The sequence below is a fragment of the Apodemus sylvaticus genome, chromosome 1 (genome assembly GCF_947179515.1).
Source record: "Apodemus sylvaticus chromosome 1, mApoSyl1.1, whole genome shotgun sequence".
In the NCBI taxonomy this organism is placed as follows: domain Eukaryota; kingdom Metazoa; phylum Chordata; class Mammalia; order Rodentia; family Muridae; genus Apodemus; species Apodemus sylvaticus.
In genome coordinates this window covers 206,808,279-206,836,224 of record NC_067472.1, presented here as the reverse complement: position 1 = coordinate 206,836,224, position 27,946 = coordinate 206,808,279, and the positions used below count along the sequence as shown (strand labels likewise).

At 53.2% G+C, this 27,946-nt stretch overlaps 1 protein-coding gene across 1 annotated transcript; it reads left to right on the top strand.

The window, feature by feature from the left end:
- The first annotated feature begins 24 nt into the window (after nt 1–24).
- Nucleotides 25–27,946, top strand: Prkd2 (protein kinase D2). The gene is made up of 18 exons (XM_052172170.1): nt 25–959; nt 3,047–3,185; nt 4,396–4,527; nt 5,630–5,784; nt 5,905–6,130; nt 7,610–7,687; nt 7,760–7,913; nt 9,711–9,828; nt 10,351–10,428; nt 12,159–12,417; nt 13,912–13,964; nt 14,499–14,571; nt 15,854–15,960; nt 16,421–16,582; nt 21,782–21,880; nt 23,413–23,680; nt 27,038–27,123; nt 27,372–27,946. The coding sequence occupies exons 1-18, from the start codon at nt 720–722 to the stop codon at nt 27,570–27,572; spliced, it is 2,628 nt and encodes an 875-aa protein (XP_052028130.1). The 5' UTR covers nt 25–719; the 3' UTR covers nt 27,573–27,946.

Genomic DNA, 27,946 nt, shown 5'->3' with positions numbered 1-27,946 from the left:
TGGCCAGCTGCGCCATCGCTCCTGAGACTTCCTTCTGGGCCGCCGCCGCCGACTTAAACTTTGAAGGGGGAAAAAAATAGAGCTACCCGCGCTGTGCGACCCTCCCTTGTCCCCGACCCGCCCCGCCTTCGGTAACGCTCCCTCCTCCGCTGCCCCCCCGATCCAACTTTCCTCTAACTTTCGCGACCTGTGAGAGTCTCTTCTTTCAGCCCTGGCCCTGGAAACCCTCCTCCTCATCCTGAGCCAGTCGGGTCCCTACGATCCACTAGATCCCTGGCCAGACTCCTGTTCTCTACCCCCAGGGCAGAGCATCCTCAGGCCTGCTCTGAGTTTGGTCCTGCCGTCAAACCCACTGGATCCTGGAATTCCCCGCTTCGCTCTCAGCCTTCTTTCTCCAGGGCCTTGGATCGCAGTGTCTTTTGATTGCAGGGACCCTGCCCCACTCGACTTTCTTTTCTGGTTTCTTGCAGCCCTCCAACCTCTGGGTACCCTCCCCAAATCACTGTTTTTCTTTCTGAACTCTGCTCTCTTGACTCCCGGCGTGTGACCCACTAGATTCCTTTTCTCTCATTGCCCAGAATCGCGCCATCCTCGAGTCTCTCAACCTGACAGATTTCTCTTTCAAATGCCTACATTCTTACCACCACCGCACAAGAGCTCTCGGATCTAGGTCCCAGGGTCCTTGGTGAGCTCTGGGCGGCAGGTCTGGGTCTGGCCCCATGGCCGCCGCCCCCTCCCATCCCGCCGGACTCCCCGGCTCTCCGGGGCCCGGGTCTCCTCCGCCCCCCAGTGGCTTGGATCTCCAGTCGCCGCCACCTCTGCTGCCTCAGATCCCGGCTCCGGGCTCGGGGGTCTCCTTCCACATCCAGATCGGATTGACCCGAGAGTTCGTGCTGCTGCCTGCCGCCTCGGAGTTGGCGCATGTGAAGCAACTAGCCTGTTCTATCGTGGACCAGAAGGTGAGGGAGGGCATAGGGGGCTCTCATGATAAAGGGAGGAGGCTTCAGAGGTGGCCTGAGGTGGTTGGGAGGGGAGAGAGGGGCCTAGGTGACAGACGAGGAGGGGCACTACACCCTGATCCCCTAGTCGTGTCCTCACTCCACCGCCGGTTTCAGAGAGGCCCGGATAGGGGTGGGGTGCCACAGAGGCCTCCCCAAATTGCGTGTTGCTGCTTGTTGTTTTCTACAGCGGCAGGGAGGAAGGGAGGGGCCTACCAGGTGTGGAGTGGGGAGGAGGGGGCTAGTGGGAGCAGCTGATCAGGAAGCCCTCTTTCGATGGGCCCATCCTGGGCCTCCCGTCTTTGGAAACAGTAGAAATTGAAGCCATACTGGCCATGGTGATCGGGTGACATGTGTGGGTGTGTGGACAAGCTCCCCGAGGGGCAAGCAAGGTCTCAGGGTACAATCTCTATCCTTTCCCAGGCCTGAGAGGGGGTGTGAAGGAGCAAGGCTTCTCCTGGCACTCCTCAAAATCCCTGCAGACTCCCTCTTCTCTCCTAATCAATCCCCCTCCTGCTGCTCTTAGATTTAGATGTCCAGGTTCCTTGCCTTGAGCACCGTGGTCAGAAGGGACCAAGCATACTAGCTGCCCAAATCCTAGGAAGGCTAACATTTACAACCCAGCTGGCAGAGGGCTTGCCCAGCAAGCAAAGCGCCTCCCCTCCCTCGGGGGTCTAGCCCAAAGCCCAGGGGTAGGGAGGATGCCTTTTCAGTAGCTCAAGTGCCTGGTGGCAAACAGGAGAAGTTCTGAGTCCCGAGTGGGTGAACACTGAAACCTTTTCATACTAAAGCATTCAAATATTAGAATCTTAAGTTTATCACGTTGCCACATTGTTAAGGATCCTAGATGACACGGATAATATGGCAGTTGCAGGTGGAACCCAGAATGTATAAGCTTATAGTGGGAGCACACTGGGACCCCCAAACATCCAGACTCAGGCTTTTCTTGGACTCCTGGAAATGGATACTTAGCCTCTGGGGAAGCAGCAGGAACGGGGCCGGCCACCTCCCGTTTTTTCCAACAGATAAAACTAGTTTAGAAAAAGACCTCCCAGTCCCTGTGCGTTTGTAATCTCAGCACTGGGAAGACAGAGGCAGGAGGATGGTGAGTTTTAAGTCAGCTACATAGTTAAGCCCTGTCTCAAGGGGGGGAAAGGAAACTAGATCAAGCCACCGTCAGGGGCAAGGCAATACTGATTTTCTACAGAAGATCAAGGGAAGCTGAGCCTACCAACTCTCCAAATCCATCTAGCTCAGCCCCTCCCACTCCTAAATCAGCCCAGCCCGCCCGCCCGTGGGAAGCAGGACTGGGGCTCCTGTACATAGCCCCTGGAGTGAAATTCTTTGTTTTAGGGTTCAGACGCCCAGCCTCCCCTCCTCGGGCCAAGCCCAGTTTGTTTTCCGCCCTTCTGGGGGCTCAGGTGCTGTTTTGGGCCCCTTCTTGCCCAGTCTTCCTTCCCTGTGCCCCACCTGGGCAGTTTCACTTTCTCTTCGCCGCTGTGTCATTTCCTGCCCCCTTCCTAGCTGAGACCCGGACACCTGGGTCTTCGGAGCCTTGGATGAGGGAGGCCTCCTTACCTCTAGCTATCTTAAGCACTCCCCGAAAAGTCCCCCCAACCCCCCACCCCCTTTCTTGTTTCATTCTGCCCTAACGCTGGGCTAAGAGCCAGGTAACACGGACAATAGATTCAGGAAGGAAGCTGGGGTGGAGGGGGTGATCACTCAGAGTCCCGCCAGCTCTGGAAAATTGGAAATGTCCACTCTGCCCCTGAAGCCTCTAAACCTCCTTTGCCCCTCAGCCCCTCCCCCTGCCAGTCTCGCCGCCAGACTCTGGCCAGAGCCCCCCCTGCCCCCCCAGCACACCTCAGGCATCCTGCTGGCTCAAACTGGGGTTGGGAGGGGACCGGCAGGAAGCGGTGGGCTGCAGGGTCTCAGTTTCCGGGGGAAACAGCCGGCCCTCCCCCTAGAGGGTTCCAGTAGGCTGCAGCTGCTGCAGCCGGTATTGAGCTTTTCCGTCGCCACCCCACCCCTCTTCTCCTGCCCCCCAGTTCCCAGAGTGTGGCTTCTACGGCCTGTACGACAAGATCCTGCTCTTCAAACATGACCCAAGCTCAGCCAACCTCCTGCAGCTGGTACGATCAGCTGCAGATATCCAGGAGGGCGACCTGGTGGAGGTGGTTCTGTCTGGTGAGAAGGGGCCCTCACCCGGGGGGCGGGGCCTCGGTCCCGGGGGCGGGGCCTCGGTCGAGGGGGGTGGAGCTCTTGGAGAGGTGGTAGCGGGTCAGTGTGATGGGGCTTGGCTGTGATCCAGTTTAAGTACCACAAGGTACTAGCTTGGGCTAAAGAGTGAAACATTTGGGCTGGACAGCTGGTTCAGTGGTTGCTGTTTCTGGGCACTGGGGTTTAATTCCCAGCACCCACACAGCTCACAAACTGACTGTGACTGCAGTTCTAAGGAAACTGACGCCCCTTCTGACCTCCACAGCCATCTAAGCCAGCTGCCACACACATACAAAGAAAAATCAGTGCATCTTCAAAAGAGGAGGGGGAGAGGCTTTCCTACCGAGGGTGCCTCAGAAGTCTTGGGGAAAGCAGCTAGTTTATCTGTCTATTTGAGAAACGATCTTACTGTGCAGCCTGGAACTCACAGAGATCCTCCTGCCTCTGCCTCTGGACTACTGAGATTAGGGATGTAGACCATCACGCCCAGCTAGTTAGCCCCCTCTCTCCCTTGTGGGACCCAGCACATGTCACATGCCAGGCAAGCGTTGTCGCTACCAGTGAACGGCACCCTCAGCCACCACAACTGTTTTCCGTTTAGTGTGTGTGTGTGTGTGTGTGTGTGTGTGTAAAGCTTAGATGACAACTTGTGGGACTTGAGTCACCAAATCGGGCCTGCGTATGGAACTCAGGTCGTTCAGGTGTGGCAACCTTTTAACTGCTGAGCTGTGGCTCTGGCCCCAGCAATGTTTTATTTTGTTGACTTTTATTTATTTTTGAGACAGTCTCACCCTGTCTGACCTGGAACTCGATATGTAGGCCAGGCTGGACTCGAACTCACAGAGATCTGACTGCCTCAACTCACGGAGATGTGACTGCTTCTGCCTCCGAGTGCTAGGATTAAAGGCATGTGCCACCACTGCCCAGCATTATGGCTGTTTTAATATTGCAACAACAACAACAATAATAAAAATAGTGCGTCCTCTACCCATTAAAAAAAAACCCACTAACTCCCACTTTATCAGGAGATACATAGGTGTTTTGCTCAGCTGGGAACTATGGTGTGTGTGTGTGTGTGTGTGTGTTTCGAGACGGAGTTTCTGTGTAGCCCCGGCCACCCTAGGCCAGGCACCCATCCTCTTGCCTCAAGCGTATCCACCCTCCTTGCTGCCCACAGCCTCCGCCACCTTCGAGGATTTCCAGATCCGCCCGCACGCTCTCACTGTGCACTCGTACCGGGCGCCCGCCTTCTGCGACCACTGCGGGGAGATGCTCTTTGGCCTTGTGCGCCAGGGCCTCAAGTGCGATGGTGAGCACCAAAGGGACAGGGTGGAGCCTGGGAGGTCAGGGCATGGTAGGCAAAGCTAGGAAAGGCATGCTGGGCTGGATAAGGTCAAGGAGTGGGTCTTAGAAGGAGGAGCCTTGGGCCGGAGAGATGGCTCAGCGGTTAAGAGCACTGACTGCTCTTCCAAAGGTCCTGAGTTCAAATCCCAGTAACCACATGATGTCTCACAACCATCCATAATAAGATGTGACACCCTCCTCTGGAGAGTCTGAAGGCAGCTACAGTGTACAAATCTTTTTTTTAAAAAAAGAAGGAAGTGACATAAGCTCTGTGAGAGATCTTGGGAAGGAGTTGGGGTTCAGGTCTGTGGGCAGAGCCCCCCAGGCATGGAGCTGGTGGGAAAAGTTAGGACTCCAGGCAAAGTTTGGGAAATAGGGAGAGGCTCTGGAACGAGTGCAGAGCCTAGGATGTGACCCTTGGCCTAAGTGAGGTTAAGCGTTCCCAGACAGAGCAGGGGAGGGGTCAGAGTTCAGGTACGGGGATAGGACTCTTATGGTGGAGATTTATTTATTTTGTTTATTTTTGTGCTATGTGCATGGGTGTTTTGCCTGAATATTTGTCTGTTGGACCACAAATGTTGCATGGGGGTTAGGAACCGAACTTGGGCCCTGTACAAAAGACGAGTGCTCTGACTGCAGTGCGGTGTGGTGTCAATCAGGGATGAAGCAAAGAAAGAACAGGAGAGAAACAGCAACGATGTATCTGGAGGAATTGGCCAGGCAGCTGCAGAACCCTCAGGATAGCCGGTTGGGGTTCTCAGGCACAGGCTGCCTGGCCCAGGCAGAATTCTGCGGTCTGGGAATCTCTTTAAAGCTTCCAGTCCAGTGAAGAATCAGGCCGGTTATCAACCAGGCTAGAGTCATCGAGATACTCAAATCCAGTGCACACGCTTCCTTCAGTGGCAGCACCAAATCTTGGAGTGCTACATCCACTTTTGCTGATGGGGAGATGCGGAGAGGACATTCATGCTTGAAGGGGGGAGGGGGTTCGTAAGACGGGGTGGGGGTGGGGGTACACGTGATAGTGGGTGCAAGCTTTGGCTCTGATGGTCTTGCGCCCTCTGTAGGCTGCGGACTGAATTACCACAAACGCTGTGCCTTCAGCATCCCGAACAACTGCAGTGGTGCTCGCAAGCGCCGCCTGTCATCCACGTCTCTGGCCAGTGGCCATTCTGTGCGCCTCGGCAGCTCCGAGTCCTTACCCTGCACCGCTGAAGAGCTGGTGAGGGGCTGGAGAGTGGGGGAGGGCTGAGGGCTGGTGGCGCCCGCCCGCCCGCCCGCCCGCCCGCCCGGTAGGTGCTAACACGCTGATCTGTTCCTTCTTCCCTGCCCTGCCGGGTAGAGCCGTAGCACCACCGACCTCCTCCCTCGCCGACCACCCTCGTCGTCGTCCTCCTCCTCTTCCTCTTCCTTCTACACAGGCCGACCCATTGAGCTAGACAAGATGCTGATGTCCAAAGTTAAGGTGCCACACACCTTCCTTATCCACAGCTACACACGGCCCACCGTCTGCCAGGCTTGCAAGAAACTGCTCAAGGGTCTTTTCCGCCAAGGCCTGCAGTGCAAAGGTGAGTGGGACCCGCTGGAAAGACTGTGGGTCTGAAACACCTCGCAGAGGAACGCAGGATCTCCGATCCATGTCCGGAACCCCAGCCATTCTGGAAGTCTCTGGAGTTCTGGGACCCTAGACCCTTGGACATCTAGATCTGTAGAACAGAATAGAATTCCCACTATAAAAGCCAAGAATCTGACGTAGGACTGTAAGAGTCAAGACTTCTGGAATTGTCTTAAGTTACACACCCATAATCCCACCCCGTACTTGAGATGCTGAGGCAGGGGGATCAGGGATTTAAGACTAGCCTCAGCTATATAGTTTGAGACCAGCCTGAATTATGTGAGATGTTCTGAAAGGCTGGAGCTCACTGGGTAAAGTGCCGACCTAGCACACCGGAGATCCCAGGTTCCGTCCCCAGTGCCCACCGTGAGCCCTGTGATGTGCACCAGCCTGTAATCTCATCCGCTTAGCCTGAGACTTCAGTCACCTTCTGCCCTAGCCAGCCCCTGGCCGAGCTGGGCTTTAGGAGAGCCTCAAAAGAACAACAGTAATATCTGGAGGGGGGAAGAGGAAAGGTTGTGAAGGCTTGCCCCCAAGCCTCACAGCCCGAGTTCAATCCTCAGGCCCCACATGGTGGAGGGAGAGAGTCCGTTTCCACAGGTTTCCCTCTGATGACGGCATGCACGTTATGGCACATATGTGCACACATGGGGGCACATGCATGCATGCACGTGTGTGTGTGTGTGCGCGCGCGCACACACACACGCACACACACACACAGAGATCCACAAATAAATACATAGAATTTAAAAAGTTGCCGAGCGGCGGTGGTACACGCCTATAATCCCAGCACACTGGGAGGGAAGCAGAGGCAGGTGGATGTCTGAGTTCGAGGCCAGCCTGGTCTACAGAGTGAGTTCCAGGACAGCCAGGGCTACACAGAGAAACCCTGTCTCGAAAAAGCCAAATCCAAAAAAAAAAAAAAAAAAAAAAAAAGTTTGGACTGGAGAGGTGGCTCAGCGGTTAAGAGCACTGACTGCTCTTCCAGAGGTCTTGAGTTCAAATCCTAGCACCCACATGGTGGCTCACAAACATCTGTAATGGGATCTAATGCCCTCTTCTGGTGTGTACTATTGTGTACATTAAAAAACAAATCTTAAAAAAAAAAGAGGTTGCCCTTTAAGGCAGCCCGTGCCTGTAAAGCCAGCACTTGGAGTTGGGGAGGGGAGACTCGTCCTTGGCTACATAGGTTCTGGGCCAGGCTGAGCTACCCAAGACCCTGTCTCAAACAACAAGCAAACAGCAATTAAGCTGTCCTTGTCACTCTAACCCTTGGAGTCATCTCCTCAATCTTTAGAATGCACATTTAGTCCCAGCACTATTGAGGCTGAGGCAGGAGGATTGCCAAGAATCTTGGCTTCATAGTGAGGCCGAGTCCTAGAGGCACATATTCACGCACAGTAACTCTCCTTTCCCGCCCCCGGCCCTTCAGACTGCAAGTTCAACTGTCACAAACGCTGCGCTGCCCGAGTCCCTAACGACTGCCTGGGAGAGGCGCTCATCAACGGAGGTGAGGTGATCAGCCTCTGAGGGGGACTGGGTGGGGCCGGGGCAGGCCGTTCTGATGGCCCTGCTCCCACAGACGTGCCGATGGAGGAGGCTGCTGACTACAGCGAGGCTGATAAGAGCTCCCTCTCGGATGAGCTGGAGGACTCCGGCGTCATCCCGGGCTCCCACTCAGAGAATGCCCTCCATGCCGGCGAGGAAGAGGACGGCGAGGGACACAAGGCGCAGAGGTACCTGGGGGCCTTGGGGGGCCGCGAGTTGGGGCTCCCAGGCTTTAAGAGGGGCTAGTGCCAGTGTATGGTTGTACGTGTTCTAGATTCCTGAGCCCAAGTTTTTATCTTTGGGTTTTCTCTCTCTCTCTCTCTCTCTCTCTCTCTCTCTCTCTCTCTCTCTCTCTCTCTCTCTCTTTCTTCTCTTTTGTTTTAAAATGTTTTTTACATGAGCCAAGCAGACCTTTAATCCTAGCACCTGGGAGGCAGAAGCAGATAGATCTCAGAGTTCAAGGCCAGCCTGGTCTACAGAGGGAGTTCCTGGACAGCCAGGGCTGCACAGAGAAACCCCAGCTTTTTGGCCGTAGCACAGTAAGTGCTGTCTCAGAGAGCAGAGCCAAGGGCTGGAGGGATGGCTGCTTTCCCAGAGGCCCTAGGTGCGGGTCCCAGCGCCCACGTGGCCCAGCTGTCCATTTCAAGGATCTGACATCCTCGTCTTCTTTTTTAAATATTCACTTATTTATTTATGTGTATGAGTGCAGCGTAGCTGTACAGATGTTGCACGCCTTCATGCGGTGGCTGGGAACTGGATTTAGAACCTCTGCTGACTCCAGTCGGCCTCCCTCGCCCCATTCACTCCGTCCCCGCTCACTCCGGCCCAAAGGGTTATTTATCTATTATTATATGTGAGTACACTGTATCTGTCCTCAGACACACCGGAAGAAGGCATCGGATCCCATTACAGATGGTTGTGAGCCACCGTGTGGGTGCTGGGAATTGAACTCAGGACCTCTGGATGAGCAGTCTGTGCTGCTAACCATTGAGCCATCTCCCCGGCCCTGGCACCCTCTTCTGGCTCCTCTGTGGTACCATGCTAGACAAGCAAGACACTCAGACACATGATATAAAGAAATAGAGTTTAGGGTTTTCGTTTTCTTTGTTTTTTGTTTGTTTGTTTTTGTTTTTTTTGAGACAGGCTTTTTCTATGTAGCCCAGGCTGGCCTCAAACTCAGAGATTCACCTTCTGAGTACTGTGACTAAAAGCATGCACTCCAGTGCCCAACTAAAATAAATATCTTTTTAAAAGATGTATTTTATTTATTTGTTTATTTAATGTATATGAGTACACTGTTGCTGTCTTCAGACACACCAGCAGAGGGCATCAGATCCCATTACAGATGGTTGTGAGCCACCGTGTAGTTGCTGGGAATTGAACTCGGGACCTCTGGAAAAGCAGTTAGTGTTCTTAACTGCCGAGCCATCTCTCTAGCTCATAAAAAAAAAATCTTAAAAAAATAAAAAGCACAGCCAGGTTATCAGGATGGCTCTGAGGGTGAAGGCGTTTCCTGAGAAAGCATACTGACCTGAACTTGACCCCTGTGCCACACAAAGGTGCCAGTTGCTCTTTTCCTCCACATTCCGTAGGTGGAACAGAAGCCACCCGCCACCCCCAACCCCGCAACACACACACACAATAGCCAAAAGAATTCGTCAAGAGGGAGAGGGCTAGAGAGAGCAGTTACGAGCACGTGCGCTCTTGCAGAGGACTTGGGTTCGAATCCCAGCACCCATGTGAAGAGGCTTATATGGCCTATAACCGTAGCTCAGGCACCTTCCACACAGGTGACATGTTCACACAAACACTGAAAAAAATACAATTTTAATTAAAAAAGCCAGAGGCTTCCTTGCTGTGAAAGTCTGTAAACGTAGTGGGGAACGAAGCAGCATTCTCACGTGACTGCTCGAAGCCGTCCCCGTGGCCCCAGGCAGGACATGAGCTTTGCGTGTGACTTGTGACATCTCACCCACTCCCTGCAGCTCGCTGGGATACATCCCCCTGATGCGCGTTGTGCAGTCTGTTCGACACACGACCAGGAAATCCAGCACCACCCTGCGGGAGGGCTGGGTGGTCCATTACAGCAACAAGGACACGCTGGTGAGTTCGGATGGACTAGATGGCTAGTTCCAAGCGGTTGGGGACAAGTGGGCGGGGTTAGACCTGGGGTAGGCTGGAAGGACTTGAGTTGGCATGGGCGGAGCCAGAATTATGGGTGGGCAGGTGAGGCCAGCTGGGTGTGGTTAGATTTAAAGGTTTGCTGAAAAAGCTCTGGTGATGGAGTACTCAGTGGCCAGGTGGGTGGGGTCCAGGTGGGCGGGGATAGAGAGGGCGGGGATAGAGAGGGCGGGGATAGAGAGGGGCGGGGATAGAGAGGGGCGGGCCAGGAAGGTCCAGGTGCCTTAGGGCTAGGGAGCTGGGGTGCTGTGGGCAGTGGTAGAATAGAGGGTGTGTTAAGAGGAAGGGGACCGGGTAGGCTGGACAGCCCGTTGGGTTGAGGGCAGGGCGGCTGGTGGGAGGGGCCGAGAAGAGCCAGAGCCAGCTAGGGGAGGAGCTCGGCTGGGATAGGCGCTTGCAAACCAAACCTCTGTTAACCTCACCCTGTTCCTGTCTTTCTGACAGAGGAAGCGGCACTACTGGCGCCTAGACTGTAAATGCATTACCCTCTTCCAGAACAACACGACCAACAGATACTACAAGGTGGGCCTATGCGCCCCTCTCTCCTCCCCCCACCCCGGTTCCACCTCCCTCCGTGCTTTCCAGGCAGGAGAGCAGGCAGGGGCCGTAGACTCTCTGCGCCCCTTTGTCTCAGGTGTCAAAGAAAGCTCAGATACTAGCTCTGCCCCAGGCCGGTGTGAGAACTCAGAAATCATCCGCAGAAAGCAGTGAGCTCAGGCCTGACCTGTATAAGGCTCCTGATGATGTAGCTGTGCCGGGCTGGAACTCAGATCTGCGGGCTTCCGCCCCCGACCCCCGAGTGCTGGGATTAAGGCACGTGCCACCATGCCTAGCAAACCTGTTACTACTTTCAAATTAATTGGTGGCCTATAGTTTGTCTTTGCCGTGGCTTCCCCGTGGGGTAATGTCTTCTTACCCTCACTGTTTCTGGCTCTTTACGGAAGTCTCTGTAGTGTGACTTCGGTCCTCTCTGGAACCCAGAAGTCCTTACTTAAAGTTCTATAGAGTCAGCCAGACGTGATTACATGCATTTGTGATCACGCCACGCCAGGAGGTAGAGTTCAAGGCCAGCCTGGGCTACGTGAGCCCTGTCTCCAAAGTAAAATGCACACATAAAGTCATCAGAGCTCCAGTGACGCCATTGATCTGGAAACAGAGATCAGGTTCCCCAGCCTCTACCATGTCATGCCCAGGCCTGCTGCTTTCTTACCTTACCATATCTGTCTCATCACAGATATTGTTGCATAAGTCATTTTTTTCAACCCAGGGCCAACTTAGGCCTGGAAAGCGCTCTACCAGTGAGCCACGCCCCCAGCCCCTCACTGGGGGATTCTATTCGGGGCTCTACCAGTGAGCCACGCCCCCAGCCCCTCACTGGGGGATTCTATTCGGGGCTCTACCACTGAGCCACGCCCCCAGCCCCTCTCTGGGGGATTCTAGGCGGGGCTCTACCACTGAGCCACGCCCCCAGCCCCTCTCTGGGGGATTCTAGGAGCTCTGTCTCTGAGCCTGTTCCCCACCCCTCTTTCTACTTTTTTTTTGTTTTGTTTTGTTTTGTTTTGTTTTTGCTTTTCGAGACAGGGTTTCTCTGTGTAGCCCTGGCTGTCCTGGAACTCACTCTGTAGACCAGGCTGGCCTCGAACTCAGAAATCCTCCTGCCTCTGCCTCCCAGAGTGCTGGGATTACAGGCGTGAGCCACCACCGCCCGGCCCTCTTTCTACTTTTTTCTTTGAAGGAGAGTCTGACCAAGTTGCTTAGGCCAGCCTGGAACTTGTGAACTTTCTGCTGCAGCTTTCGGTGTGACTAGGACTTTCCTCTCCTTTCCTTCCTTCCTTCCTTCTCAGCACTTTGCCTGCCCCATAGTCCCACACTTTCTCTTCCACAGCTTCCTTCGTGTCTACTGCTTTGATCTAATTCTGTCCCATGGACTTTCCACGCAGAGGCATAACTACCGCTCCTTGTTCCAAACCCTTCCACGACTCCCTAGGGCCTTACACTGTGTGGCCCCTGTGTCCTTGTGTAGACTCGAGTCCTTTATACAGCAAACATTTATCGAGTGCCTGCAGAGCGGGGCACTGTCCCATGTGATGGGCGTGGCGGGCTTTCCTCAGGGCCTTGGTACGTGCTGTTCCATGTTCTCCTTGCTAGCTGACTGCTCTTACGGGTAGCCTGGGTACCAGCTCTCCGGGTACAGAGGAGGTGCAGGGATGGCCCAATGGTTTGCCTACGCTGACAGTTCCACCCCTTGCCAGGAGATCCCACTGTCTGAAATCCTCACAGTGGAGCCGGCTCAGAACTTCAGCCTTGTACCTCCGGGCACCAACCCGCACTGCTTCGAGATCATCACAGCCAATGTCACCTACTTTGTGGGCGAGACACCTGGAGGGGCCCCGGGAGGGCCCAGCGGGCAGGGAACAGAGGCCGTTCGGGGTTGGGAGACAGCCATCCGCCAGGCGCTGATGCCTGTTATCCTCCAAGATGCACCCAGTGCTCCAGGCCACACACCACACCGTAAGTCCCCACTGGGGTGCTAGAGGTGGTACTCGGGAGGCTGAAAGGCATCCTGGGTAAGGAACAGGCCTGGAGGAAGGCAGGCTGTGGGCCGGGCGTGGGCCTGGGTTTGAGTCTCTGAAACACCTGATCTCGTATGACCTTGGGCATGCTATGTCTGAGCCTAGCCTCTGAAATGCTCTACCTGCCTGTCCTGTGCCAGTCAGTCGGGCAGGTCAGGGATGAAGCGGCTGGGAAGCAGGGCACTTTACAGGAGAAAGTATGTCCCTGGCACAGTGTGGACCAAAGGGGGTGGGGGGAGGTTTCTGCGCATGCGCGCCAGAGGGAGGCCATATGTCAGGAACACCCTGGAGTGGGTTGAAACTTCAGATAGATGAGGCTTCCATCAGTCTTGGATGGCCCTGAGCGTCCTCCCGAGGGGACTGGAGAGCTGTGGCAGAGGACGGGCAGAGCCAGGGTTGGAGGGTTAGGTTTTTTGTTTCCGTTTTCATTATTTTACTTTATGTGTATGAGTATACTGTAGCTGTCTTCAGACATACTAGCAGAGGGCGTCAGAACCCATCCCAGATGGTTGTGAGCCACCCTGTGCTTGCTGGGATTTGAACTCGGGACCTCTGGAAGAGCAGTCAGTGCTCTTAACCACTGAGCCATCTCTCCAGCCTCAGGGTTGTATTTAATAAGACCCCTCTAGCTTTGTTGGAGCTCTAAGACATATATACAAGAAAGGACAGAATTGAGCCAGGCATAGCAACTCTCTCTGCTTCTTCTGGCAATCTCGAGGTGGAGGCACGGGGGTTGCTATGAGTTTAGCCTGAGCTACACAATGATTTCAAAGCCAGACTGAACTATACAGCAGGACTCTCACAAAGAAGAAAGTAGGAGAGGGAGAGCGGGGCTGAAGGGATGGCTCAGTGGTTAAGAGCACTGACTGCTCTTCCAAAGGTCATGAGTTCAATTCCCAGCAATCCACAATCATCTGTAATGTGGTCTGACACCCTCTTCTGGTTTGTCTGAAGACTACTACAGCATACGCATATACATAAAACAAATAAAAAACAAAACAGAAGGAAAGAACAAGATTGGGGCCAGAACAAGGAGGCATCTGGGTAAGCTGTAGATGGGTAGGGAACAGCAGTCTAGATCGGGGTGGGAGAAGGCAGGGGTGGGGGAGGAACAGAGGCATTGGAGGGGCCAAAGGAACAGGACTTTGTAAAGGCTTCAGTTGCATTTGTGATGTCATGGGGCAGGGTTGGGGAAGACCTGAAGTCGGTTGTGACTGTCCCCCCAGCCTCAGTTTCCTATTCTGTTAAGTGGGACCAGCATGCCTCCTTTCTACAGCACCGAGGACAGAGGGTAAAATGGCAGGCATAGGATTGTGAGGTCCATCAGCTCTACCCCCGTGGTGGTTCTGAGGTTCCCAGTGTAGCCTTGAGAGGCAGGGCTGACCCCTGTGCCGAGCCCGGAGCCCACTCTGTGTGCCTTCCCCTCTTCCAGGACAAGCGTCTCTGAGCATCTCCGTGTCCAACAGTCAGATCCAAGAGAACGTGGTAAGTCTCCTGCCTGCCGGCGCAGGTTAGCTCGTTATGATGAAATAGATGAAATACCGAGCTCACAGCAGCCCGGGAGCTGCACAGGGGCTCAGCAGGTGCGAGCACTTGCCCCAAAGAGGAGCTGACCCGAGTTCCCAGCACTCCCATGAGATGGCTCTCAAGCCCCGGTATCTGCAGCCTGAGGACCCCCCTTCCCCCCCCCCCCCCCAGATTATGGTGACTCTCCCGCGGGCAGCTCAGCTCAGGGCGGCAGGACCTTGAAGCCGCTGGCCGCATGCGCAGTCTGCAGAGGCGGAAAAGCGCGAGTGCCTGCCGACTGCTCAGCAACCTCTGTAGAGCCAGGGCCCGGGGCTGCTGACGGGCAGCCTGGCCTTCCACACCCACAGCCCTCCCGCCTGCCCTAGACCAACCTCAGCCAACAAAGCCCTCACACCTGTCTCCACGCAACCTCCAGCCTCCCTGTCTCCTCGACCCTCTTTTATTTCCAATTTGCACCCATGACCCCGCTGTCTCCACCTCTCCACCTCGCAGGATATCGCCACTGTCTACCAGATCTTCCCAGACGAGGTGCTGGGCTCCGGGCAGTTTGGAGTGGTCTATGGAGGTAAGGATGCCGCGGACCTGACTCGGAGGCTACCTGGGGTCAGATGATACCAAGCCTCCTTGCCTGTCGTCTCCTGCTTTGTTTGGGTTGGAAGGCTGGACCCCAGGTGCAAGGACTGGCAGGCTCCTTTTTCCTATCAGGAAAATCGGTGGGCTTCTTGATATTATAGATAGGAGATGTGCATTCTGGCTTCTGATTGGTTAGGAGTATATTTCTACCTGTTTATTTGCCCTTCTTGAAGTTCTCTCTATAGCTTTTTTTTTTTTTTTTTTTTTTTTTTTTTTTTTTTTTTGGTTTGGTTTGGTTTGGTTTGGTTTGGTTTTTTCGAGACAGGGATTCTCTGTGTAGCCCTGGCTGTCCTGGAACTCACTCTGTAGACCAGGCTGGCCTTGAACTCAGAAATCCGCCTGCCTCTGCCTCCCAAGTGCTGGGATTACAGGCGTGCGCCACCACTGCCCGGCTTCTCTATAGCTTTAATTTGCAGCCCAAGATGCCCTCAAGCTTGTTATCCTCGACTTTCCAAATGCTGGGATAATAGAATTGCACCAATATACCAGCCTTGTTTAGTTTTCTTCTTTTTCTAGGGCTAAAAGCTATGACAGTCCGAGTGTTAGGCAGGGGCTCTACCACTGAGGCACGCCCCAGCCCCTCACTGGGGGATTCTAGGCGGGGCTCTACCACTGAAGCACGCCCCAGCCCTTCACTGGGGGATTCTAGGCGGGGCTCTACCACTGAGGCACGCCCCAGCCCCTCACTGGGGGATTCTAGGCGGGGCTCTACCACTGAGCCACGCCCCCAGCCCCTCACTGGGGGATTCTAGGCGGGGCTCTACCACTGAGGCACGCCCCAGCCCTTCACTGGGGGATTCTAGGCGGGGCTCTACCACTGAGGCACGCCCCAGCCCCTCACTGGGGGATTCTAGGCGGGGCTCTACCACTGAGCCACGCCCCCAGCCCTTCACTGGGGGATTCTAGGCAGGGCTCTACCATTGAGCCACGCCCCCAGCCCCTCACTTGGGGATTCTAGGCGGGGCTCTACCACTGAGCCACGCCCCCAGCCCCTCACTGGGGGATTCTAGGCGGGGCTCTCCCACTGAGCCACGCCTCTAGCCTCTCCCACTTTTATTCCCCAGCCCTGCCATCCCACCCCTCATATTGAGAACTCCTCAGAGAAACCTTGAAGGCCTCCAATATTTTTGCTCAATTCCTCCCGGGTCTCCATAGAGGGGCAGGAACTGGGCCTCGATCTCTGCTCCTTTATCTTTCCTATGCCCCGCCCTCAGGGAAACACCGGAAGACTGGCAGAGACGTTGCAGTAAAGGTCATTGACAAACTGCGCTTCCCCACCAAGCAGGAGAGCCAGCTCAGGAATGAAGTGGCCATTCTCCAGGTGACCGGAAGGGACCGTGGCCCAGCCATGTCCCTGCTTGCTCCTTTCAAGTACAGCGTGAGCCACAGTCTAGGGGCCGTCAAGTTAGTCTCTCTGGAAGGGAAGATACACATGCTGGAACCGAGGGGTGTTCTGAGCAGAGAGGGATAAGGACCAGTCCGTGAGGGTGACGGGAACCCGCGCCATGGAAGGAATGAAGCCGGGAGGAGGGTGGGAGGACTTTGTTCTGAACGTATCCAGGGTGTCATAGGAAGGTTTTGTGGGCTGGGGCATCGGCGGGGCAGCTTGCTTAGCTTGTATGAAGGAATACCAGAAGGAAACAAATAGAAACCAAAGCTACACGCGTCCCCTGCAAGCTTGCACTTCCCCAAGCTTCCTTAGTTAACAACGCAAAGACCGCTGGGCGCTTGCCCGCCTCGTGCCATGCTGATCCTCTGTCCTGACCCCCTTCCCCTGACAGAGTCTGCGGCACCCCGGCATCGTGAACCTCGAGTGCATGTTTGAGACCCCTGAGAAGGTATTCGTGGTGATGGAGAAACTGCACGGCGACATGTTGGAGATGATCCTCTCCAGCGAGAAGGGCCGGCTTCCCGAGCGCCTCACCAAGTTCCTTATCACACAGGTACGCGGCGCGCCGCGGCTTCCCGCGCCCCCTGGCGGACGCCTGGACAGACTGGTGCCCTGGGCGCTCGAGAGGGCAGGTTGGAGATCTTATTAATAGCAGTAGGAGGTACATGATAGAGGGACAGAATCCGGGTGCGGTGGTGCATGCCTAGCACCTGGGAGGCAAAGGCAGTGGGTCTCTGTGAGTTCAAGGGCAACCTGGTCTACATAGTGAGTTCTAGGACAGCTAGGGCCGAGGAGGAGGAAGAGGAAAGAAAAAGAAGGGGAAAAAACAAAGAAGGAGGAAAAAAAAGAAACAAAAAAAGGGAAACGACAATTAGGGCTTAGTAAGTACTGTGGCATTATTTATTCTAGTTCCCCTGTGTTAGCCACGTTCACCATGTATCCCATTACCCACCCTCCGAGGCGGATGGCTAGCATTGTCACTGGGGAGTGTTGGTCAAATAAACCGAGTGAAGAGTTAAAAGATTGATTGGTACAGTTTTAATAATCTTCCTGAGTGCTGGGACTAAAGGTGTCTACCACTGCTCCCGGCTTCCTTTTCTTTCTTAAGAAAGGCTCTTGTGTAGCTCAGGCTAGCCCGGAACATCTCACTATCTAGATAAATATGACCTTGAACTTGGGATCCTCATGACTGTTTTCTGAGTGCCAGATGATGGACTTGTACCACAGCTTAAGCGGTGCTGGGACTCAAACCCAGGGCTTCCTGGGATCCACAGAGAAGACAGAAGCACACACTCATTGGAAGCACAGGGTATCCACCATGCCTAGCTCCTCACTGGCACTTGGGCAACTGACTCTTTTTTTTTTTAAGATTTATTTATTTCATGTATGTGAGTACACTGTAGTAATCTTCAGACTCACAGAAGAGGGCATCAGATCCCATTACAGATGGTTGTGATCGCTGGGATTTGAACTCAGGACCTCTGGCAGAGTAGCCAGTGCTCTTCCCCCCTGAGCCATCCCCAGCTGACTCTAACTCCACTGGGAGAATGCTTGACTGCCTAGCATGGTCTAGCCTAGGGTAGCACTTCAGCACTGTATAAACTGGGCCTGGTAGAACAGCCTGTTCTGGGACGCAGGAAGATTAGGAGTTCGAGGTCATCCTTGGGCTGGAGAGATGGCTCAGTGGTTGAGAGCACTGACTGCTCTTCCAGAGGTCCTGAGTTCAAATCCCAGCCACCACATGGAGGCTCACAACCATCTGTGATGAGATCTGATGCCCTCTTCTGGTGTGTCTGAAGACAGCTACAGTGCACTGGCATAAATAAATCTTAAAAAAAAAACAAGCATGGATGTGAAGGATGTGCGGTGTATGCAGTACCTCTGGCTGCCAGAAGAAGGTGTCAGCGTTCCCTCGGAACTGGAGTTGAAGCACCCTTTGTACTGGGAAGCTAACCCTGGTCCTAACCATTGAAGTGTCTCTCCAGCCCTTGTTTTTGGGTTTTGTTGTTGTTGTTGTTGTTTGTTGCTTTGGTTTGGTTTTTGATTTTCTGGTTTTTTGGTTGGCTGGCTGATTGGTTTGGTTTGGTTTTGGACACAGTCTTAATGTGTATCCCTGGCTTGCCTGGAACTCCCTACTTAGACCAAGCTGGCCTCACACAGCAAAGCTTCTGTCTACACCGTCAAACAACTAGGCTTACAGACATGGGTCACCAAGCATGCTTATTGCATTATAAGTGTTCTTTATATATGATAGATGTGAGCTCATTTGTCCTTTACACTAAATATTTTTTTATGTTTACTGGGTGGATTTGTATATGTAAGTGTGTGCGTGTGCCACACATGTATGGCACTCGTACGACAGCTTCAGGAGTTGGTTTTCTCCTTCCTGCCATGTAGGTCCCAGGGACTGAAGTCAGGCTTGCTGGCCAGAGCCTTACCAACTGAGCCATCTTTGCAGGCTTCTTCAATTCTTATTTATCTTAGTTTACAGCGTGCCCTTTTTTTTCTCTTTCTTTTGTTCTTATTTCTGTTGTCGTTGTTGTTGTTTGAGACCTGGTGGTCTTCTATATCCTAGGCTGGCCTTGAAATTGTGAAGACCTTGAATCTCCGGATCTCCCTACCACTGCGTCCCCAGTGCTGAGATTGAACTTTGTTTGTGCTAGCTAGGCCGTCACCCCACCCTGGCTTCATTCTCTGTGGGATTTTAACCTCCGTGGTGTCAGGCGTTCCCAGGTGCGCTCTGGGCTTCTGTCCTCCCTGGAAAGACGTCCCCTCTGCCTGAGACTCTCTTCATTCTGGGTCGTTTCCGTTGGCTGCATGGCATGCCTGCTGTTCTGACCTCTCCCCACCCCCAGCAATATGCCCGGATTTGCTAGGCATGCTGGGAGATGGGGCAGAGGTCCCCTGAGGCAGCTGCATCCTGACTGTGTGGAAGAGGGAGCTGAGTACTTTACAACCGAAGCAGTTTCTCTCTCTGATTTTCCATTTTTCCATTTTATTCTGCTCTCTTCTCTCTCTCCCCCTCCCTCTCTCTCTCCCTCCCTCCCTCCCTCCCCTTCTCTCTGCAGATTTTTTTCTGTCCTTGGGGCTCTTGTCTGCTCCACCTCTAAGTACTGGACCTAGTTCTTTGCCTCAGGAACTTTAGACCTCACCAACTACCCTTCCAGGTAGGTACCCTTAAGTCCTGCGCTCAAAAGGTCATAGTGACACAGACTTGTATCCCTAGCACCAGGAGGAAGATAAGATATACAAGGACCAGTTCAAGGCTAGCTTTCAGCTATATAATGAGTTTGGGTCTTGCCTGCGACACATAAGACCCTGTCTTAAAAATTAAACAACAGATACCAGGTATGGTGCTGTATGCGTTTAACCCCAGCACTCAGGAGACAGGCAGATGGATCTCAGTGAATTCAAGGCCAGTCTCGTATACATAGTGAGTTCCTGATCAGCCAGAGATACATACAGAGACACTGTCTCAAAAAACAAAATGAAATAAAAACGTACAAATAAAAACAAAACAAAGGAATTTTTTTTTCAAGACAAGGTTTCTCTGTGTAGCCCTGGCTGTCCTGGAACTCACTCTGTAGACCAGGCTGGCCTGGAACTCAGAAATCTGCCTGCCTCTGCCTCCCAAGTGCTGGGATTACAGGCGTGCGCCACCACTACCCGGTGACAAAGGAAATTCTTAGACAGCGTAAGCTAGGGTGAAACCCTGTCTCATAAAACCGACCCAGGATCTAGGGCGTGGCTCAGTTGGCTACTGTACATGTACCAAGCCCTGGGTTCAATCCCCGGCACCACAAAACCCAGGAATCATGGCACATCCTGGAATTCCAGCACTGGGGAAGTGGAGGGGGGTGTGGGGGGGTGAGGAGTTCAAGGTCATTTTGGGTACTGCAAAGTCAGTCCATTCTTTGAATTTGGACTTATGTAAATAGGTAGCTAAATAGATATCATAGAACCCTTAATAGTTTCATTGTCGCTTCCATTTTACAGAATAACAAACTGAGACTCAGAGCCTCAACAATTTGCTTAAATTCTTCTTAGTAAATGTGGTTTTCTGCTTGAGCAAGTAGCTGCTTTTTTGAGCTCTAGACCAGCAGTTCTTAACCTGTGGGTTGCAACCCCTTCTGGGGTCCTTCCACAGGGGTCGAATAGCAGATACCCTGCAGATCGGATACAGCACAGTTACAGTTGTGAAGTAGGAACAAAAATAGTGTTATGGTTGGGGGTCACCAGGAGGAGAGGAACTGTGGTGAGGAGTCACAGCTGCTCCAGACCAGAGCTGGATACATTTGATACATTACCCTGTCTTGCTTATACTGTTTATTGATTGTATCGCCTTCTATTATAAGATTTATTTATTTGGGTTTCTTTTTTTGTTTATTTGTTTGTTTGTTTGTTTTTGTTTTTTGGATTTGGTTTTTTCGAGACAGGGTTTCTCTGTGTAGCCCTGGCTGTCCTGGAACTCACTCAGTAGACCAGGCTGGCCTCGAACTCAGAAATCCACCTGCCTCTGCCTCCCAGAGTGCTGGGATTACAGGTGTGTGCCACCCCCACCCCCACCCCCACCCCCCCACCCCCCACCCCCCCCACCCCCCGGCTTATTAGGTTTTCTAAGACAGTGTACTCTTCTCTCCTGGGTGTGGGTGGGACACGCCTTTGATCCTTGCACTTGGGAGGTAACAGCGGACAGATCTTTGAGTTGGAGGCCAGCCTAGGCCAGAGAATGGGCTCCAGGACCGCCAGGGCTACACACAGCAACACTTGCCTTGAGAAACAAAACAAAAACCGCAAAGGCTATCCCTGTAGCCCATGCTAGCCTAGCACTCATTATATAGCCCAGGCTGTCCTTGCTGTGCCTCAGCCTCTTTACTGCTGGAATTATAACCACACCCACCACACCTAGTTTAGCAGTGCAGCTTTTTAAGTGGTAAGAATTTTTAAATAGTTCCTAAAAATGTAGTATGTGTTTGTATATGTGTGCTGGGGAAGGGTGTACGTCACGATACATGTGTGTAAATGAGAGGATAACTTGCTTCTCTCCTACTGTGTGGGTTCCAAGGATTGAACTCAGGTCACAGGCGTAGAGGCAAGCTCCTCCCCCTGTTCAGCCATCTTGCCAACAAAACAAATGTTTTGATTTGTTTTTGAGATGGGGGTCTTACAATGTAGCTCATTCTATAGAACCGGCTAGCCTCAGAATCACTGAAATCATGGTGATGGTACATACCTTTAATCCCAGCACTTGGGAGGCAGAGGCAGGTGGATTTCTGAGTTCAAGGCCAGCCTGGTCTACAGAATGAGTTCTAGGACAGCCAGGGCTACACAGAGAAACCCTGTCTCAAACAAAACAAAACTAAACAGAAAGCAAAAACCCACTGAGGTCTACCTGCCTCTGTCTTCAAGTGCTGGGATTAAGGGCGTGTACTGTCACATCAGACCTAAAAATGGTTTTTAATTGTACCACAGAAAAGAAGTGTCTTGGGAGTCCCTGCTGTTTTAATAGCTCGTTAGGGTTCCAAGCGCCGTCTCCCCTCCCCCACTGTAGCCCAGCCTTTCTAGAGTTCTATATCGAGCTCTTAACTTGGGAGTAAGTGGCTCTACTGTTTCTGGGATCCCTTCCTTAAGGACTCCCTCACCTAGGCAACATCCTTAGGGATGCAGGAAAAGGCCTGGTGGGCCTCAGAGGTGTGGCTGTCAGCTCGATCCCCGCCTTCCTTGCTCACTTGGCCCTGTCTCCTCTGCGCAGATCCTGGTGGCGCTGAGACACCTGCACTTCAAGAACATCGTCCACTGTGACTTGAAACCGGAGAATGTGTTACTGGCATCAGCCGATCCGTTTCCTCAGGTCGGTCCATCCCCTCCTAGAGGAGGGCAGGTTCCCACCGAAGGGGGTGGATAGTGAGTGATGCCCCGGATGCCAGTGAGCTTCACGCCCCAGGTGACCCAGCTTCGTTAGACAAGGGCCTGCTCTCTCACCCACATGCGCTCTGGGGCTACAAAGTTGCTACATGTTGGGCTCTCTTCTCTGCTATTACATTTAAGACAGTTTTGTTGGTCCATAGTCTAGCGAAACAAAGGAAAAAAGACAAGAGGTACAAGAAATACATGCATCCCTTTCCTTCGCTGAGGTAGGAGGGAGAGTGGCCCACATCACTTCTCTCACATCCCATTGGTCTTTCTCACCTTCCAGGGATTATGCTAGACCTGTGCTCTACCACTGAGCCACGCCCCCAGGGGCTCTACTACTGAGCCACACCCCCCAGGGGCTCTACCACTGAGCCACGGCCCCAGCCCCTCACTGGGGATTCTAGGCGGGGCTCTACCACTGAGCCACTCCCCCAGCCCTTCACTGGGGGATTCCAGGCAGGGGCTCTACCACTGAGCCACACCCCCAGCCTCTCACTGGGGATTCTAGGCAGGGGCTCTACCACTGAGCCACGCCCCCAGCCCCTCAGGGGGGGATTCTAGGCGGGGCTCTACCACTGAGCCACGCCCCCAGCCCCTCACTGGGGGATTCTATACAAGTCTTATACCATTAAACCCTTTAATTTTTATCTGTGACAGAGTCTCAATAGTTCTTTTTTGGAACCTATCTCTTGCTCAGGTTTTCTTCATTTTTCTTAATCTGTGTTTTTTCTGCATTAAAAAGTACATAAATCCACCAAGCAGTGGTGGCATTTAATCCCAGTACTTGGGAGGCAGAGACAGGCAGATCTCTGTGACTTTGAGGCCAGCCTGGTCTACAAAGAGAGTTCCTGGACAGCCAGGGCTACACAGAGAAACCCTGTATCAAAAACAAAAGAAAACAAAACTAACAAACAAACAAACAGAGTCCCTCGGGCTAACCTTGCACTGCCGATTGTGTAGGCTAGCCTTATTGGTGATCCTGTCTCAGCCTTCTGAATAGCTGAGATCTCATGCCTGCACCAGTATGCCTGCTTCTCTTTAATCCCCAGAATGATACAATCAGGGCCCTTGTTGGAACTCATGGACCCATTCTGACTGGACGAACTTCTAGAATGTTGTCTATGTACCCCCTTCCAGACCATAACCCATATGTTCTGTAGGGACCATTAACAAAGGGTCAGGTGGAGGCTGTGACCCAACCTAGGAGGCAGACAGACGGCTATAGATGGCTTCTCCATAGTGGGCCCAGTCTAGGAACTGCTTACGGATTAACCTTTGAGACAGGTGTCCTGAGGTACAGAGAGGGGAGGTCACTCACCCGAGATCACTCAGCTAGGGAGTGGCAAATACTGGATTCGAACCATCATTCAATATTGTTTGGAATACCGAGGTGGCGTTGGTGTGGACACGCAGTGGCAAGCGGGGGAGGTGGCGTCCTCACCCCGCACACCTCACGTGTCACCCTTGCAGGTGAAGCTATGCGACTTTGGCTTCGCTCGCATCATCGGCGAGAAGTCCTTCCGGCGCTCCGTGGTGGGCACGCCCGCCTACCTGGCACCCGAGGTGCTGCTTAACCAGGGTTACAACCGCTCGCTGGACATGTGGTCCGTGGGTGTAATCATGTATGTGAGCCTCAGCGGCACGTTTCCCTTCAACGAGGACGAGGACATCAATGACCAGATACAGAACGCGGCCTTTATGTACCCGGCCAGTCCCTGGAGCCACATCTCATCCGGAGGTGAGCCACTGTGGACAGACTAGGAGGCAAGAGGGTGGGGAGAAGCCAGGCCTCAGGCTTCATGGGACAGTAAGTGTGGGGATAGAACATGGCCTTGGGAACAGCAGGGCCACGCCCACTGGTGAGGCTGTAGGGGATTGGGCAAAGCTAGGCGGTGAGGGCGGGACTGTGAAGGGTGGGTGTGGACCCAGGTCAGAGTGGGTGGGGCTGAGGGAGAAGGGCAGTCAGAGAGGCTGGCCTGTGGGAGTGGGTTAACCCCGGAGCATCTTGTAGGTAGGCCTGGTACCCAGGGGTGTCCTGGTGTCTCAAGGCTTTAGGACAAGTACAGCAGCAGGGTACCGGGTAAGCTGCCTGATAGACTGACGGGTAGCCTGAGCGCTCTTTTTCTGTTTTTTTTTTTTTTTTGCCTTTTCTTTTTTTTAAATTTTGTTTGTGGTTCTCTTATTTCATGTGTATGAGTATTTTGTCTGCATGTATGTATGTATGTGCATTGTGTGTTCCTGAAGGCCAGAAAAGGGCATCAGATCTCCCGGAACTAAAGTTACAGGCAGTTGTGAGCCTCCATGGAGGTGCTGGGAACCTAACCCAAATCCTCTTAACCACTGAGCCACCTTCCAGGGCCAGGTCAGCTGCTCTGTCTGTCTGTCTGTCTGTTTTCCTTCCTTCCTCCATCCTTCCTTCCTCTAATTTGTTTATGTGTATCAGTGATTTGCCTGCTTGTTTCCGTGTGTGCCTGGTGACACAGGTCAGAAAAGGGGATCAGATCTCTTACAACAGTTTTTTATTAGTGATGGTTGTGAGCCACCATGTGGGTGTTGGGACTTGAACCCATGTCCTCTGCAAGAGCAGAAAGTGTTCTTCTCCACTCAGCCATCTCTCCAGCCCCATGTCTGGGCCTTGGTATTGTTTTTCTCTTGTAGCAGGAGGAGTTGAGCTTAGAGTCTCACGCAGGGGAAGTCCTCCTCGACTAAGCTGTATCCGCAGCCCCTTTGTTTTATTTTAGTTTGAGAAGGGGTCTCACTCGATTGCCCAGGATAGCTTTGAACTCATCTTGTTGCTCAGTTAGGCGTTGGCCAGTAGCTGGGATGGCGGGCCCGGGAGCTACGGGGCCTGGCTGAGACTCAAGTTTTAACCAGTGTGTGGTTTGGAATTCCCAAGACAGATGCACGGGCCTTGAGGATGGGATGCAGCTTGTCTGTGTAGGGCCCTGAGAGGAATGGTACAGAGGAAGCCGGAGTGGCCTGCATGGGGAGAGCCTCTCTAGAAGGGACCGGAGCCTAAGTCTGTGGATGGAGCAGAGATGGGCCTGCAGCTTTGCAAATGTGTCCAGAGAGAAGGCAGTTTGGTCTAGGGGTGTAGCTATGGGGTGGTCCAGAAAAGAGGTGCTTTCTGGGGACCCGGGACCTGATGGAGATGGGAGGAAGACAGAGGCAGAGCTGGGGAGACATTTGATGTTTTCATCAGAGGCTCAACAATGGTCCTGGGTCTTAAGACAAGGATGTCACCTGGCCACTGGGCCGGGGTGGGGGTGGGGGAGATTAGCACTGAGGCCTGGAGCTCTGGGGTCAGGTGTGGGGTAGACATTTGAGAGGCTGAGAGTTGGAATGGTCTTTGGTTTGGTTTGTTTGCCTGGCTTTGGACTGTGTAGCTGAGGGTGAATTTGTACTCATGATCTCCTGCCTTCACTTCCCCAATGCTGACTTTACAGGCTGAGGCTAGAAGAGCCTGGTAAGGCTTTGGTTTCCATTGTTCCCTGAACACAATGTAACCATTATTCCCTAACATTTCCATTGGGTTAGCATAGGAAATCTATTGTGGGAGTATAGGGTAGTGGTAGAGCCCCTGTCCTGAATTTCCCAAGAAGGGGCTGCAGGCGTAGCACAGGCTAGAGACCCTGACTAGAATTACCCCCTCTCCCCTCCCCCCCTCCCGTGAGGGTCTGGGGGCGTGGCTCAGTGGTAGAGCCCCTGCCTAGACTCCCACAGGGAGGGGCTAGGGGCGTGGCTCAGTAGAATCCCCCAATGAGGGGCTGGGGGCGTGGCTCAGTGGTAGAGCCCCTGCCTAGAATCCCCCAGGGAGGGGCTGGGGGTGTGTCTCCTTGTCCTGATTCTTGCAGTGAAGGGTGGGGGATGGTGGCTCAGTGTTGGAACACATGTCTAGAAGACTGTCCTGAAAAGCTGGGTCTCTGGCCTGTCAGTGGTATTAGTCTTGGTGTCACGGTGACTTGGGACTCTAGGACAAGTACAGAACGAGGGTGCTGGGTTCCCTCTATTGCAATGTAACGAGAACACCATTGTAGATGATCTAGAAATGGTTCCGAACAAGCAGGGAGAAGATTTGGAGGCTTTCTGCAAACTCTGTGTACACATCTGTGGATCGGTATCCATGGAATCCCTGCAGACCTTGCCCCAGGCTAACAGGCCCACCGGGTGAAGCTCTGTGCCGCCATTGCCAGAGCCTGAGCCGGGCTTTGGCTTGAATACCTTCTGCTCAGTAACCATCCTTTCCACAAAGACCCAGCTTCCTTCTCAGGATCTTCTGCGGGCAGCAGTGGCCTTTTGTCAATAGGGCACATCATCGTTGGCTCCCTACTGATCCCACTAATATCATATTCCATTTGAAATACATGTGTTTTCACCCCAAAAGGTATACCGTTAAACACTGGAGGTAGAAGGGCTGACGGATGTCTCAGCTGCTACGGCTCTTAGCACCTCTTTCAGAAGATGAGCAGCTGTGTCTGGTAGCTCACAAGCAACTGTAACTCTAGCATACAGTACTTGCTCTAGGATACAGTACTTGCTTCTAGCCTAAGAGGATACCTTCATTCTCTCTCTCTCTCTCTTTCTCTCTCTCTCTCTCTCTCTCTCTCTCTCTCTCTCTTTCTCTCTCTCTCTCTCTCTCACACACACACACTAAATAAAGATATTTTGTTTTGTTTTGGTTTTTTTGATACAGTGTCTCCTTATGTAACCTTGGCTGTCCTTGAACTCACAGAAACCCATATATTTCTTGAGTGCTGGGATTAAATATAGACTTCGTCTACCACAGTCAATCCAAAAATAAAATATCTCTTTAAAATTAGAGCTGGTCATACCGGTACATACTTAAAATCCCAGTAATTGCCAGGTGTAGTCCAGGCTGGCTTTGATCTCCTGATCTTCCAGCTTCCGTCTCCCAAGTCCTGGAATTACCAGCTCGGCCACCATAAGTGGCAGGATTTGAGATTTGATGAGAAAAGCAAGCGTAAGAATTTGGTACCCCGGGCCAGTGCTAGAGGTCTGCCTTTGTGGCTGTCTGGATGGGGTGACCTTCCGGAAGGGGCCGCCCGTCTATCAGAACTGTCTCCTTCCCCCACAGCCATCGACCTCATCAACAACCTGTTGCAGGTGAAGATGCGCAAGCGCTACAGCGTGGACAAGTCTCTCAGCCACCCCTGGTTACAGGTGACGTAGGGAGGGGGCCTGGAGGAGGCGGCAGAACTAGGTCTCTAATTGGCTGGACGAGGGAACGCGATTGACTCGCCTGTTGCTGCACTGTGGTTGGGGATGGGGCTGCACTGCTATTGGCTGAGCAGGTTGTGGGGCGTGGTGCTTTGCGGCCATTGGTCCCGGCAGGATCCAGGCTGTTGCTGAGATTGCTGTATTCTGCCCAGCTTGTAGCCCCCAATCTAACCCAGTTCTTCTCTGCCCAGGAGTACCAGACGTGGCTTGACCTCCGAGAGCTAGAGGGGAAGATGGGCGAGCGATATATCACCCATGAGAGCGACGACGCGCGCTGGGATCAGTTCGTGGCAGAGCGCCATGGGGCACCTGCAGAAGGGGACCTGGGTGGTGCCTGTCTGCCGCAGGACCACGAGATGCAGGGGCTCGCTGAGCGCATCAGCATCCTCTGAGGCCACTGTTCCCCTTTGGGCGGCATGCTTTGGAATCGTGCACATCATTCCAAAAGTTAACTGTTCTAGAGGAAGCAGCTTCCTGCACAGACTGGATGGGGCATTACGCAAGAGGGCCAGGACCTTCTGTCTTTCCCTTCACTGAAACAGACTCTTCCCAGGGCCATGGTCTTAGTCTCTGAGGCTCCGACCTTGGGAGCCATAAGGCTGGAGCATTGACTCTGGGTAAAGGCGCTTGCCACCAAGCCTAACAACTTAGAGTTTGATTCCTGGGATGAACCGGTTTGGAGAATTGACTCCTGCCGTTCGTCCCCTGACCACCACATGTGCCCACACAAACACAGGCAATAAATGCGATTTTTCTTTTTATAACA

Excerpts from the sequence above, each read along its gene's own strand:
- Prkd2 (XM_052172170.1), top strand. The coding sequence starts at position 720 with ATGGCCGCCGCCCCCTCCCATCCCGCCGGACTCCCCGGCTCTCCGGGG. Across the intron at positions 9,829-10,350 it reads ACAGCAACAAGGACACGCTG|AGGAAGCGGCACTACTGGCG; the intron begins GTGAGTTCGGAT and ends TCTTTCTGACAG. Across the intron at positions 27,124-27,371 it reads TCAGCCACCCCTGGTTACAG|GAGTACCAGACGTGGCTTGA; the intron begins GTGACGTAGGGA and ends TTCTCTGCCCAG.